The following is a 15,109-nucleotide window of genomic DNA, read 5'->3' as shown; positions in this document are numbered from 1 at the left end:
TAGTGTTGTGTGTCGACAGAGTAACATCCCTAGTGCGCAAAACGTCCAAACTGATAAACAAGACCAAGTGCGGGTAGTTCGAAAAACTCGCGCGGCTAGAAGATGTTGATGTCAACTTGATCCAGTCTTCTCCGAGACCACGGGGATCGGGGACAACGCTGTCCTCGAGACGTCGTAGGTAAATCTTAAAACTAAAATACGCGATTAAGTCCCGTTGTACAATTTAATAATGTTTAATAATCGTGAAAGTTTAAATCAGTGTGTCACATGTTAGGTGTTCGTCTGTTCGTGTGTTAAAAAAGTTATCATCTAAAAACATAACGTTCGTCATATCCAACCGTAAGTATTCTTTGTTCCACAGTGAGTCGGCACGAAATCAAGCGTGCGTATAATGCGCGTTTTTTTGCAGTATTTGTTTTATCAGTTTTAGGGGTGGATAAGAATCTAGATTATCGGTGTCAAGAGTTCTTTGCACCATTGATCACTGTGACGTCCAGGCTCCGTTGTGTACTGGGTGATCAAATGAAACAACTGTTATTGCTCGTGCACTCCGCCAGCCACCCACTCGCCATGACACTTCTCCACGGAGTGAAGCTAGCGGGTAGTTGCGTCGTACTGTTTATTGTGTAATCGTCACATCTCTCCCTTTTTATAATGATTTATTTATTTTACTTTATATATTTATCATGCAACAATAGTTCAGTTTATCGTATTATCTTATACTCGCTAGGTTAATTTATTTTTCCAATCTAGGTATACTACCACCGGTTCGGAAAGGTTAACCTCAGACCCGAGAAGAACCGGCGTAAGAAACTCGGCGAGGTGTGGATGTATTCATTTTACAACAGTTAAATAATAAATATTTTCCAACACTAGCAAGCCTTTAAATCTGTAAAACTATTATTTTACTTTTACAATTTCTTCTTAGGTGTCAGTCCCTCTCCTTCTCCTATTTGCAGTTTTGAGTTTTTTATTCAATTGCTTATAAAAAGATTTACTTTAAACGCCTTAATTACTACATTTCCTTTTGATGCTTACACATTTCCAGGTATTTTCATTAGCGTACAATATAATATTTGCCTAATTAATACTTAGTCCATGATTTAGGTACAATAACATTGTAAGCTTGTCAAGCGTCTTGGACATTAGTTACTTATTGGCAATAACTGATTGACTCTGTTTTACTAGTCTTGTATGATGTTAATATATATAATGCAATTTAAAATACTTGAAGATAATCCAAGGTCAATAAAGTAGGAATGTTACATTCGTTGTAGAGGTACCGCGTCAAGTATGATTAGTTTTACTTGTGAATAGGTTAAGCAAACAATAATCTATATAAATAGATTTATATATTATTAATTTGTTAGGTACCTACTAAGATTTACCTGCCTATTTGACCATTATTATTATTAATTGCATTGCATACATATCGAATTATTATCGTTCTTTAATTATAATACTTGAATAATATAATCTTGACATCAATTAATCCAAATATTTATTTTATTCATTTTATTGCTCAAAAAGTAACACAGCAAATATAATATCGAATGTAATATTATTCTAGCAACTTACTTATGCGAAGAATCATAATTACAATTTATGTTATGAAAATAACGTAACACTTTACTAATTGAAAGCTGATTTTTTAATTGAATTGTGACCAGTAAGTATTCTATTATTATTTCCACAATAATTACTGTCAGACTGTCACATAAATATTATTATTTGTACTTATACACTTTTTCTTCGGTTTATTTCAATTACTTGCAACATATTTTATAAACCTGAAACATAGGTATACACCTTGTATGTCTGCTTCCTATATCCTGCCATTGGTAAGTATGTCATTTAATTTCAATAAACATCTTCCAACGAACCAATGGAATTCCATTATTCTAACCATGATCCCATGAAATACTGAGTACACCAGAGTACAGTTCGAATGTTTAGGTCCTTTACCATTTTATCGTTACGTTTAACGTTTCTAAATGATAAGACCTAGGTTTTTGGTCTTTTGAGTCTTAGTGCTCAATTAGTACAATAAATGTGTACTCTTGGGTAGATCAAAAAAGTGGTTCAAGCTACAACTTTAATCTACTAGTTTTACTTAATTTGTTAGCCTCAACAAATTAAACATCAGGCAAACTGTCATTGAGAGCGATCAAAATCACGGTTAATTCGAATACTTATTGTTTTTATTTTATAATGTGTAGGTACCTACACACAGTATTTAGTTATTTGTTTCTGTTTTGATTTAATGTATCGGTTCTGAGACTATGTATAATTTCTAATGTATTTTCTCAACCGCATACCTAAGCGTTTTGGCATCCTTAATTATTGTAAGTTTATGCATGTGACTGAAATAAGGAAATATATTTTCCGGTAAAGTGCCTTTTTAATTACACTTAATTATAATTAGTCATCACATCACACACGTCACTCATCTTCATCTGAGTAGGTGTACCTACTACCTAGGTAGTTAAAAAGGGACTTCGTCATCTACACTGTTAACCGACAAAAGTCGTATGTATATTTACAAGACATTAGGTTAACTGCTGGTCACTAGAGTTTTTTCTGTTAGTACCTGAGTCATGGTTGCCTTGGGTATAGTTTCGTAGTTTAGTTAAGTAAGCAGTGCTTCCTCACCGTGTAAGGCTCCCCGCATCGCCACTTCAGTTTTTACAGCATTGACTTTAGGTACTACATGACATGATGTATTATGACAGGCCCAGCGTCTATTTACGTACCTGTTGTACTTGGGTTTGTAATTGAGCTTTGCCCTGATTATTATTCTATAGAATCATGTATTCCGGCTCTAAAATAGATTGGAATTGGGATTTATTATATGAAATCTGGGTCATATACGACTTTGAAGAATTGTATATCCTCATCTATTTATAGGTTTTATTTGGGCAGTTTAGGCATGCCTCTGTGTTCCACAATTTCCACGGCTACTTACGCAGAATGCATTATTACTCTTATCCTGATCACCTGCTTATTTCTCTTAAACTATAATTTAACCTGTCTTCTAACTGTTCCAACAGGATTGCTACAACAATCTTTAACCGGAATACCGTCTAAGTCGTCGTATAACATATTTTTATATATACTTTGTTCGTTTTTATTTAAGCTGATACATTAAGTTCTTACCCATACGAACATCTGCAAAATGCAGTAAATTTATGATACGGGTATAGGTTAGAAGAATGTTAAATTGTAATACTTTACAGGAAATGTTTTTCAACTGGCGTATTTTTTTTTTGTATAATTGAAATCTATCCTGAATCTACATTAGTAGATATGCCTATTCCCGAGGCCATCCATCTATACCTACGCCTTAAGTTAACTGGAACAGTAGGCAGAGGCACTAAACTTCTTATTATATAATTTCGAATTCAATAAATACATTACATAATAGGAGGTCACTCTATACTAACATAATGTCAGTTTATGACTATTTTGCCTCCCTATTAAGTTTTGGTGGGCTAAAGAATCCGTCTAATGGTGGTATCTAGGACATTTTGGATGATCTAAAACAAGATACTATCGTTAGTACCGACCAACACTATATCGCGTCAGTTTACTTTTAAGTACTATCTTGTACTAATTTGGACGACCTACAACAAAAGGTCCTATCGTTAGTACCAACCACCACTATCGCGTCTACTAGACTAGTTACTAGGTACATTTGACTCTTTTGGTTTGTTAGTATCAGTTGAACATTCAACTTACTAATTATTCTCTGTTTGTATCGTAGGTAAGTGTTATGATTTCGCTTATAATTTCTTTTGTTTTGCTAGTACTAGTTGAACATTCAACCTACTACTTATTTATTTTGCTAGTACCAGTTGAAAGTTCCAACCTACTAATTATTTGTTTTGCTAGTACCAGTTGAAAGTTCCAACCCACTAATTATTTGTTTTGCTAGTACCAGTTGAAAGTTCCAACCTACTAATTATTTGTTTTGCTAGTACCAGTTGAAAGTTCCAACCTACTTATTATTTGTTTTGCTAGTACCAGTTGAAAGTTCCAACCTACTAATTATTTGATTTGCTAGCAACAGTTGAACAATCAACCTACTAATTATTTGTTTTGCTAGTACCAGTTGAACAATCAACCTACTAATTATTTGTTTTGCTAGTACCAGTTGAACGTTTCAACCTACTCATTATTTGTTTTGCTAGTACCAGTTGAACGTTTCAACCTACTAATTATTTGTTTTGCTAGTACCGGTTGAAAGTTTCAACCTACTAATTATTTGTTTTGCTAGTACCAGTTGAAAGTTTCAACCTACTAATTATTTGTTTTGCTAGTACCAGTTGAAAGTTCCAACCTACTTATTATTTATTTGCTAGTACCGGTTGAAAGATTCAACCTACTAATTATTTGTTTTGCTAGTACCAGTTGAAAGTTCCAACCTACTAATTATTTGATTTGCTAGCAACAGTTGAACAATCAACCTACTAATTATTTGTTTTGCTAGTACCAGTTGAACAATCAACCTACTAATTATTTGTTTTGCTAGTACCAGTTGAACATTTCAACCTACTAATTATTTGTTTTGCTAGTACCGGTTGAAAGATTCAACCTACTACTTATTTGTTTTGCTAGTACCGGTTGAAAGATTCAACCTACTAATTATTTGTTTTGCTAGTACCGGTTGAAAGTTTCAACCTACTAATTATTTGTTTTGCTAGTACCAGTTGAAAGATTCAACCTACTAATTATTTGTTTTGCTAGTACCAGTTGAAAGTTTCAACCTACTAATTATTTGTTTTGCTAGTACCAGTTGAAAGTTCCAACCTACTTATTATTTATTTGCTAGTACCGGTTGAAAGATTCAACCTACTAATTATTTGATTTGCTAGCAACAGTTGAACAATCAACCTACTAATTATTTGTTTTGCTAGTACCAGTTGAACAATCAACCTACTAATTATTTGTTTTGCTAGTACCAGTTGAACATTTCAACCTACTAATTATTTGTTTTGCTAGTACCGGTTGAAAGATTCAACCTACTACTTATTTGTTTTGCTAGTACCGGTTGAAAGATTCAACCTACTAATTATTTGTTTTGCTAGTACCGGTTGAAAGTTTCAACCTACTAATTATTTGTTTTGCTAGTACCAGTTGAAAGATTCAACCTACTACTTATTTGTTTTGCTAGTACCGCTACCGGTTGAAAGTTTCAACCTACTAATTATTTGTTTTGCTAGTACCGGTTGAAAGTTTCAACCTACTAATTATTTGTTTTGCTAGTACCGGTTGAAAGATTCAACCTACTAATTATTTGTTTTGCTAGTACCAGTTGAAAGTTCCAACCTACTAATTATTTGTTTTGCTAGTACCAGTTGAAAGTTCCAACCTACTTATTATTTATTTGCTAGTACCGGTTGAAAGATTCAACCTACTAATTATTTGTTTTGCTAGTACCAGTTGAAAGTTCCAACCTACTAATTATTTGATTTGCTAGCAACAGTTGAACAATCAACCTACTAATTATTTGTTTTGCTAGTACCAGTTGAACAATCAACCTACTAATTATTTGTTTTGCTAGTACCAGTTGAAAGTTCCAACCTACTAATTATTTGATTTGCTAGCAACAGTTGAACAATCAACCTACTAATTATTTGTTTTGCTAGTACCAGTTGAACATTTCAACCTACTAATTATTTGTTTTGCTAGTACCGGTTGAAAGATTCAACCTACTACTTATTTGTTTTGCTAGTACCGGTTGAAAGATTCAACCTACTAATTATTTGTTTTGCTAGTACCGGTTGAAAGTTTCAACCTACTAATTATTTGTTTTGCTAGTACCAGTTGAAAGTTTCAACCTACTAATTATTTGTTTTGCTAGTACCAGTTGAACGTTTCAACCTACTAATTATTTGTTTTGCTAGTACTAGTTGAAAGTTTCAACCTACTAATTATTTGTTTTGCTAGTACCAGTTGAACGTTTCAACCTACTAATTATTTGTTTTGCTAGTACCAGTTGAAAGTTTCAACCTACTAATTATTTGTTTTGCTAGTACCGGTTGAAAGTTTCAACCTACTAATTATTCGTTTTGCTAGTACCAGTTGAAAGTTTCAACCTACTAATTATTTGTTTTGGTAGTACCAGTTGAACGTTTCAACCTACTAATTATTTGTTTTGCTAGTACCAGTTGAAAGTTTCAACCTACTAATTATTTGTTTTGCTAGTACCAGTTGAACGTTTCAACCTACTAATTATTTGTTTTGGTAGTACCAGTTGAACGTTTCAACCTACTAATTATTTGTTTTGCTAGTACCAGTTGAAAGTTTCAACCTACTAATTATTTGTTTTGGTAGTACCAGTTGAACGTTTCAACCTACTAATTATTTGTTTTGCTAGTACCGTTTGAAAGTTTCAACCTACTAATTATTTGTTTTGCTAGTACCAGTTGAAAGTTCCAACCTACTAATTATTTGATTTGCTAGCAACAGTTGAACAATCAACCTACTAATTATTTGTTTTGCTAGTACCAGTTGAACAATCAACCTACTAATTATTTGTTTTGCTAGTACCAGTTGAACATTTCAACCTACTAATTATTTGTTTTGCTAGTACCGGTTGAAAGATTCAACCTACTAATTATTTGTTTTGCTAGTACCAGTTGAAAGTTCCAACCTACTAATTATTTGATTTGCTAGCAACAGTTGAACAATCAACCTACTAATTATTTGTTTTGCTAGTACCAGTTGAACAATCAACCTACTAATTATTTGTTTTGCTAGTACCAGTTGAACATTTCAACCTACTAATTATTTGTTTTGCTAGTACCGGTTGAAAGATTCAACCTACTACTTATTTGTTTTGCTAGTACCGGTTGAAAGATTCAACCTACTAATTATTTGATTTGCTAGTACCGGTTGAAAGTTTCAACCTACTAATTATTTGTTTTGCTAGTACCAGTTGAAAGTTTCAACCTACTAATTATTTGTTTTGCTAGTACCAGTTGAACGTTTCAACCTACTAATTATTTGTTTTGCTAGTACCAGTTGAACATTTCAACCTACTAATTATTTGTTTTGCTAGTACCGGTTGAAAGTTTCAACCTACTAATTATTTGTTTTGCTAGTACCAGTTGAACGTTTCAACCTACTAATTATTACTTATACCAACTGCAGCATAGATGTGATGTACAGTTTACTTCTTGCAATTTATTTTTCTTGTTAGTCCGACTCCGACTTACTACTCAATTCATTTGATGCTGAGTTTACGTGTCTACTCCTACAGTAAAACAATAACAAAGCCCTCGGCATTCATCAGTCTAAGTACGCTATCTATAGTTCTTGACTCACTTGACATCGTAACGGTCCTTGATAATTTAACTGGTCCGTTACCTGCTAGCATTGTTTATTATCATAAACAGCACATACCTATGTATATATAAATACATGTTAAGTCGACACCAAGTTAACATCGATTCATACCCATATCGTGCTATAAATAGCATTTCAATTGATTATAACTGGTTATTTTAACCGAACAATATTTCTTTTAGGACATAAGGTCCATAAAATGTATACAACTATACCGACTTAATATGCAGGTTTCTCTATACGTTCCCTCATGTAAAAATATGTTAGTATTTAATTACACGACTAAATACGTCGGTATATTTTAAGTATGAACGGTAAATACACAACTCATAATAATCATGATTTCCGCGAAGGTAGTTTGATTATTTACCCTTTATATCATATGAATTCTAATATACGATTTTGAGTCAGAAAATAAACCATGTACCATCTGTATTTGTAACACGCAAACCATCAGCATATTCGTTTCTGTCATTTCATGGAAAAATTCATGACTAATACGTCGGTGCCACATCATAGGAATAATAATAATAATAATAACGCAGGGCAGCTTGTGGCGAGCTGTTGGGGATTAGCGACCTCACGTACCCGAGTGCTCCTGGAGAGTTCTGTTACCCGCAAGGAGGGTGGGTGGGACAGGATTCTCTGCCTCTGGCTTGCCTTAGCCGGCCGGCCAGAGTGGAGTCGTTAGAGCTATAAGCTCCAGGGGTGGAAGTGAAATATGCATAAGACGCGAGTTGGCACAGTGGCTGTTAACAGCCACTGGGTAGAAAGCGGCGCACACCTCTCGACACCCCTGAGCCGCTCACACCGGTGTTGCCCTTGAGCCATCCTAGATGTCGCTTTTTGTGGGGGCCCATCTTGTGAGGGCGAGTCACCGTCTGCCGGAAATAAAATTGCATACCGTTTTATTAGGCAGGCGTCCGGTTTTTTACCCCATAGCTCAGTTCTTAGTCCATCGCTTTCACCCAATAACCTAGTTCATTTTAGATTCCATCAACTCTCAATAGTCCTTACACCCTGGCGGGTGCTGCCTCTGCGTGCGTCCCATGACACGGGCAAGGGCAGCCTCCGCTCGGTGTACCCCTTACATTTCATTAAAGTGTCAAAAGGGCCTCTACGTGTTGGCTTCGGCTCCGCGCACGCCTCCCAAAGGTCCGGAACACCATTGTTCCGTGATGGGAAAGACATACAAATAATAATAATAATATTCTTTATTGTGCACAATGAAAACATGATTAAATACAGCAAATTAACATAAATAAAAAACTAAGCAACAACAGGCGGTCTTATCGCTAAAGAGCGATCTCTTCCAGACAACCTAATAATGAATAATGTAACATGAGTACATTATTTTTTGTAGTGACCCCAATTATTGATCTATCTTGCATTGATTACACTTTTGGATTTACATTTGGCAACCAGGCTCACGCACAGTAGCCATTGTCAAAGAGTTAGTGTAATAAGCACGCGTATATTTCTTCTTTGCTTAGTAAACATTCCTCCCGAGCTACGTACCATCAATTATTTACTCAATAATAGTTGTAAAGTTAACCACTGTTCTTATGTAAACAGTCGACAAAATCAACTGTGCATATACATAATTGTTTTTATTAACATTGATTGTAAACAAAACTATAAAATTAGGTATAGGTACTAGATCTACGTTTTTACAGTAATATTTAAATTCTGCATTAGTTCCTTTAATAGTCCTCTTACGTGAGTTTGGAATTTCATAACCTACTTACGTAAGTACCGCCCAACAAAATCGTTGCAGTTTTAATATTTCCGCATTATGTACAACCGTACGTCACTCGTTACACTGAATATCACCTCGCCCAAAATTTTGTATTACCTGAATACAATCGGCAGCTCGGGAGGAAATGGACAAATACGGTAGCTATTAGGTTAGGATTTCCATACCTTAGCTTTGTTTTTTTCCGCCACCGTTACCTTTCCTTTCCGTAATTTTTTTTTTGTAATATTTTACCCTCGTCGCCATCTGTGACGTCCAGGCTCCGTTGTGTACTGGGTGATCAAATGAAACAACTGTTATTGCTCGTGCACTCCGCCAGCCACCCACTCGCCATGACACTTCTCCACGGAGTGAAGCTAGCGGGTAGTTGCGTCGTACTGTTTATTGTGTAATCGTCACAATCACTAAGATATGTAATAAATAATTCTGAAACGCTCTTTAATAGAGGAACGGACAGACGGTCCTGGTGAACTGTCTTCCGTGTTGACATCGAATCCATAAAAACGACCTACTTTAACGACTAGTCGTTCGCGACACTCGTCTATCTCGTATTAACCGATAAGTATTGTTATATTTTATGACTTTCCCTTGTACAGTCTACGGAGAAAATAGCGGGTAAACCGAAATATATAAAGTTGTGTTTAGCTTGAACCTTTGCCGCTGAATGAATGAAACTATAGGAAAATCGATTTTTCTTACAAGCAGAAAACTTGATCCATTTATAGAATTAAAAATAGGCTTCCATTTGAATTACAACGGCCACTGTAAGGATAATGATGGCTACACACAGTTGTAGTTCACTCTCGCATAGGTACCTACTTGGGCTACTTGTTAAACTGTTAAACTGTGATGGTTATACCACAGAATAAGTAATAGTACATTATCATAGTTATACCATGACTGATAAAAAGCGCGGCTATCACAGGCTCGTTTTTATTGACTAAATTAAATAGTTTTGGTTGCAATTTTGCTGCATCACTGTTGTGCAATAATTCTAGCTGAATATAATTAATTAGGTACAGTTAGTAACAGTACTATGAACCATAATTGATCATGTTTCTAAAATGTGTTTTTAGCGATGATAATAAATTACTAAATATTCAATTAGGTATAAATTTATCAGGTAGCTTTGTAACAACAAAACATTTATATATATACTTATAGGAATCCATGATTTAAATGCTTAATCAATTCACACTGTGATTGAAATGTTTACTTATACATACCTACTTATTACATAATATAATATAATACTTGTTCCTTTGAACAGCGCTGTTTCGATATTATTCAGAAGGCTCTCAAAATATTCAACGTTCTGTAAAAGTTAACACTTTTCACTTTGAAACGGAATATTATTTTTAAGGCTAATTAGGCCTGTTCTAATTAATTTAAGTACAAATTAACATTAACATTTATATGAAAATTATATTCTGCTGAATTGATTATAAAGTAGGAGTGTGATTTGAAATAACAATGTGCGTAGATTGCGTAGGTTTTAAGAGGTAATTAAAGGGTTTTCTTATCTTGTGTTATAATTTGACTCTCTGACTTAGAAGAAAAATGTTGCAGACGGAAAGCTTATTGGCAATAAGTCCAGTTACCTGCAATAATATGTTACTCAACGAAATATATGTGACACGTACGGTAGGTATAGCTATTCAGATGCACGAATATACAAAAGGTCAAAATGTTTGGTCACAAAATCAAAGCAAAACGCAAATTAACCAGGGTTCAAAAGGGTGGGATTAAGGTAAGAAACACGCTCGGAGCGATCATAATGCTACCGGTATACTCGCGGTATAGGCATAATGGGGAATAAGTAAACAATGCGTGTTTACTCTTAGGAGGGTGGAGATTGCCTCCTATAGACTCCGCATTGTGAAGCGTACCTACATGAAACTTCACGGCTCTATTATATTTTTTATAACACGTCGGTGGCTGGAGTTTTCAAACAATGTTTAGAAATATTTCATCTAGTGAGTAAATTACCTACACGAACGCAGTTGCTCTGGTAGGAAACTTAAATTTTACCTAAGAAGTACCTACTACTATTATAGTGGTATTCGAAGTATATTCGATCCTGAAAGGTCCCTTTCAACAATAGGACCCGTACTTGCATAGAATCTAGACGACCGCATTGGCTTAAGTGAGAGGCTTACAATATGTATTTATGTTTATTTGAGCTATTTATTTAGTTTTGACCATGTCTTATTTGATACGTATGCCTCTCTGGAAAATATACGTATACTTATACACTTTTACAACCAAATAATATACATGTGGACCAGGTTTTAACGCTTAATTGAAAGTTTTATTTCCACTTATTGATGTAAATGCTTTTGGCATTGAATAACCCCAAAGGGGAAACCGGGTTGAAAGTTTTTAGTGACTTTTACAGCAACAAAGTCAACAATAGGTATAATTTATTTCGGTAAGCTAAGTAATAAAAGTCCAAATAGGTAAGTAATTAATATTTGAATGGCATTTCGTATTTCCTTTCCAGCTAACGTTAGCATTATCTTTCGGACCCGCATCACCCGTGACACTTCATCAATCAAGCCATCGACGGCGACCGACGCGACGCGACGGGAGAGCGAAGGACGTGTTCAATAATTGAAAAATATCTGTAACATCGGAGTTGAAATGTCACGGGGGAGCAAAGTGTCTCGCGATGTTTTATTAAGTTATATAACTGCCAGTGGTACAGCCCACATCGCACCGTTATTTACCGCTAGGTAAATAAGTTTCTATGAATTTTGATGGTACCCTAACTTTGCATTATCAATTACCATTTATCAAATTTTATAGAAATATGTATTATCTTAATGACCATCTGTCAAACTATAGGTACCTTAAATTCTATAGGGGCATCCACGGAGAAGCTGTGGAGTCACACTCTGCAACAACTAGGTATTATATAGGTCCTAAGTTACCTAATGTTACCGTGTTGCACAGTGTTAGTCTACAAAAATTTACTGCGGTATGGATGCATCTTATCAATTTTGTTTTGCATATACAGTGAAACCTGGTTAATTGGCACCTGGATAAATGGAAAACCTCAATAATTGCAACCAAAGGTCCGGTCCCGGTCCCTTGAGACCAAAAGGCCTCTATAATTGAAAGTTTGGAACCTCTATAATTGCAATTTAGATTTTAGTGCTTTTCGTAATTTTGCCTCTGTAATTGACCACATCGCAACTAAGACCTCTATAATTGACACTGTGCTAAAAAAATCCTTAAAATTTTTAAGCCCTAACGGTTAATAAGAAAATAAAGTAGTAATTAATGTAGGTGGTATAAAAGTGCAGGTTATAGACCAGAAACCCAGAACGTAAGCTTGTAAATGTACTTTCAATGGTTATTTGCACCTCCATAAAATAGATTTGTCAGAACGCAACCTCTATTAATGAAAACCTCTATAATTGACACAACGATTTTTTGAACCTCGTTAATTGGCACGGCCTGCTTAAATGAAAAACCTGGTTAATTGACAAAAAATTGCCGGTCCCTTGAGATTGCAATTATCCAGGTTTTACTGTATTGTAACACTGAAAATTGACCTAAAATTATGTAGACTGACGTAAACAAGATTCGGCTTTTAGCTCGCCCCGAGTAGGTATACAAACTAGAGTAAAGTAGGTAGAAGGCACTAAAGGTTTCTGTTTACCCTGTAGAGTAGATCACTAAGCTTTCTCTCAAACCGGCCATGAACATGTCGGGCTATGCTCAGACTAACAAGCTCTAACTAACCATACACATTTAAATCGTCTTTTTGGTAAAATATTTACAAATAATTATTTGACTGAAACAAAACGATTAAAGGATGACTCACGTTAGACCGGGCCGTGTCAGGGCCGGAGCTTCCGGCGCTTACTTTTCTATGACATGACAGCCTGTTATTGACAGGCGTTCTGCATGTGATGTTTTCCATAGAAAACGATGCGCTGGAAGCTCCGGGTCGGATACGGCCCGGTCTAACGTGAGTCATCCTTAAAGCTAAATATTTGGCAACAACCGCATATTTAATTTGCAGGTATATCTACAACATTTTGGAATTCTCTCTACCCATACAATCTCCACTGAAGTAGCGTATTAATTTATATTTTTATTACCCACTATTACCAGCGCCATGATTAATTTCTTTCTCGTCAATCGTTTTGCGTTTTCGGATTTAATCCTATAGTAAAAGGAGTTTTTAATAATATATCAGGTAAAGAAGCAGACGAATCGCCTGATGGTAAGCAACTACAGTCGCCTGCGGACCCCTGTAACTCCCCACTCGGTGGTTGCAAGAACGTTGCCGGCATGTGATGGCAGTAAGCTCTTTATTTGAAGGTACTTTTCTGTTTCTTGTTTGTTCTCTCTTTTTGTTTATTATTAATATGATTATACATACAATACATAATATTCACCCAGCGGAGTATGGCTAAGGTTTGAAATACACCCGATACTCGAACGGCCCATTATTCCGAAGATCTCGCTCACAGGTGCGAGGAGTAAATCATGGTGATTTATCCGAGGAATAAATCGCAGTCTGACGCGCGCCGACTCCCAACAAACTTCCTCCGTGTTATACTTAGTTTTGTAACCTCGGTGTTATGTACTTGGCTTGATTATACACAAGTTATACATGAATAGTCTAGGGACTTAAGGGGAGGTATTAAGGACGTATACGTGCGAATTTTTATGCGATATTGACTCTTTATATATTTGATCCTCAATAAAAATAGACGATTCTAAGACAACTTTTTTAATGTACGTTGTAAGACATATTACAGAGAACTAAAATTGTTTACTTATAACACCTGTATTAATAACCTGTACTAATGGACAATTGATGAATAAATGATTCTAAATGCCTCAGACGTGATGGGTGCCAATATTTTAATTGAACGGAAGCCTACACAAAACCTAAAGGTCCATTCGAACTTACGAATTGTCAACTTGATTTTATATCGCCATCACACGCCAGTATATCCTACTCGTACCTAGCGAAGCGGAAGCGAGATACGCTGTGAGTAGAGTAATATCATAATATCAACTACAAATTTTAAATTTCTAAAGTTGGAATGCCGCTGCTAATTTACCGAACTCAAACAGTTTGATTCTAAAATTAAACGAAACCCTTTCAAATTCAAACCTCGTGTACCGGCGACTAAGTATAAAACTCTGGCAGTAATTTATATGATTGTTCTCAACAATAGCGAGAACAATAAAGTGAGAACAAAAGTATCTAGAGTGAGAGTTTCTGGAGTATTGTTTGTGGGTGAGGCATTCAGAGTGGATTAGGCTTTCAGTGGATCTAGCAGTTTCCAGGTCATGAATTATTCTAAAAATGCATAGGTATGGTTAAGGTAAGCTTGAAAGGGCACGATTATGTGATTTATGTCGCCAAAGCCGTGGATCTGGTAAGGATGACTCACGCTAGAACGGTCTGGGTCCTGGCTAAGGCATTCAAACTAGAATAAGTAGGTACACGTATCACGATTACCCAACTAGCCCACGATAACATAACCCATAGGTAGCTGTTCCGTAAAAACCAGGAAATTGAAGACCAAGGAGCCGAACGTCATTGTCGGAGAAACGGAAGCTGCCAGACTACGATGGCTCGGGCACGTAGTCCGGATGGTAGACGATCGTGCAGTCTGAAGGGCGTGCTCTATGGCGTACCAAATGGCCGAAGACCTTCTGGACGTCCTTAGCGAACCTTAGCGAACTCGGAGCCGTCGATTGGACAGAGAAGCATGGCGGTCATTGGTGTGGAAGGCCAAGATCCACTTAGATTCAAGTAGGTCAGTAAGTACTCATAGCTGTTATAGATCACATAACACTGGTGGCTCAGAGAACTTGACTCGCTCTCGCTTGTAATGTAACCCAGTGGCCGTTGTAGGTAATTTATTATCTTATATTGGAATCAATGGGTAGCTAATGAGGAGCGCTGTTCGCTGTCGGGATCTCGGGCCCGGGGACTATTACATTAAACAAAGCCTTTCAAATTACCCT

At 35.9% G+C, this 15,109-nt stretch overlaps 1 protein-coding gene across 1 annotated transcript in view; it reads right to left on the bottom strand.

Moving 5' to 3' along the window:
* The window catches only part of LOC134798600 (serine/threonine-protein phosphatase 6 regulatory ankyrin repeat subunit B-like), a 45,486-nt gene extending 30,625 nt beyond the window's left edge, over nt 1–14,861 (bottom strand). Inside the window, exon 1 of the mRNA XM_063770964.1 lies at nt 14,814–14,861. Within this exon, the coding sequence (XP_063627034.1) occupies nt 14,814–14,861 (48 nt within the window). The remainder of the gene's footprint in view (nt 1–14,813) is intronic.
* Between the last annotated feature and the right edge of the window lie 248 nt (nt 14,862–15,109).

The sequence above is a fragment of the Cydia splendana genome, chromosome 17 (assembly GCF_910591565.1).
Source record: "Cydia splendana chromosome 17, ilCydSple1.2, whole genome shotgun sequence".
NCBI lineage: Eukaryota > Metazoa > Arthropoda > Insecta > Lepidoptera > Tortricidae > Cydia > Cydia splendana.
This window is presented reverse-complemented; position numbering and strand designations above follow the sequence as displayed.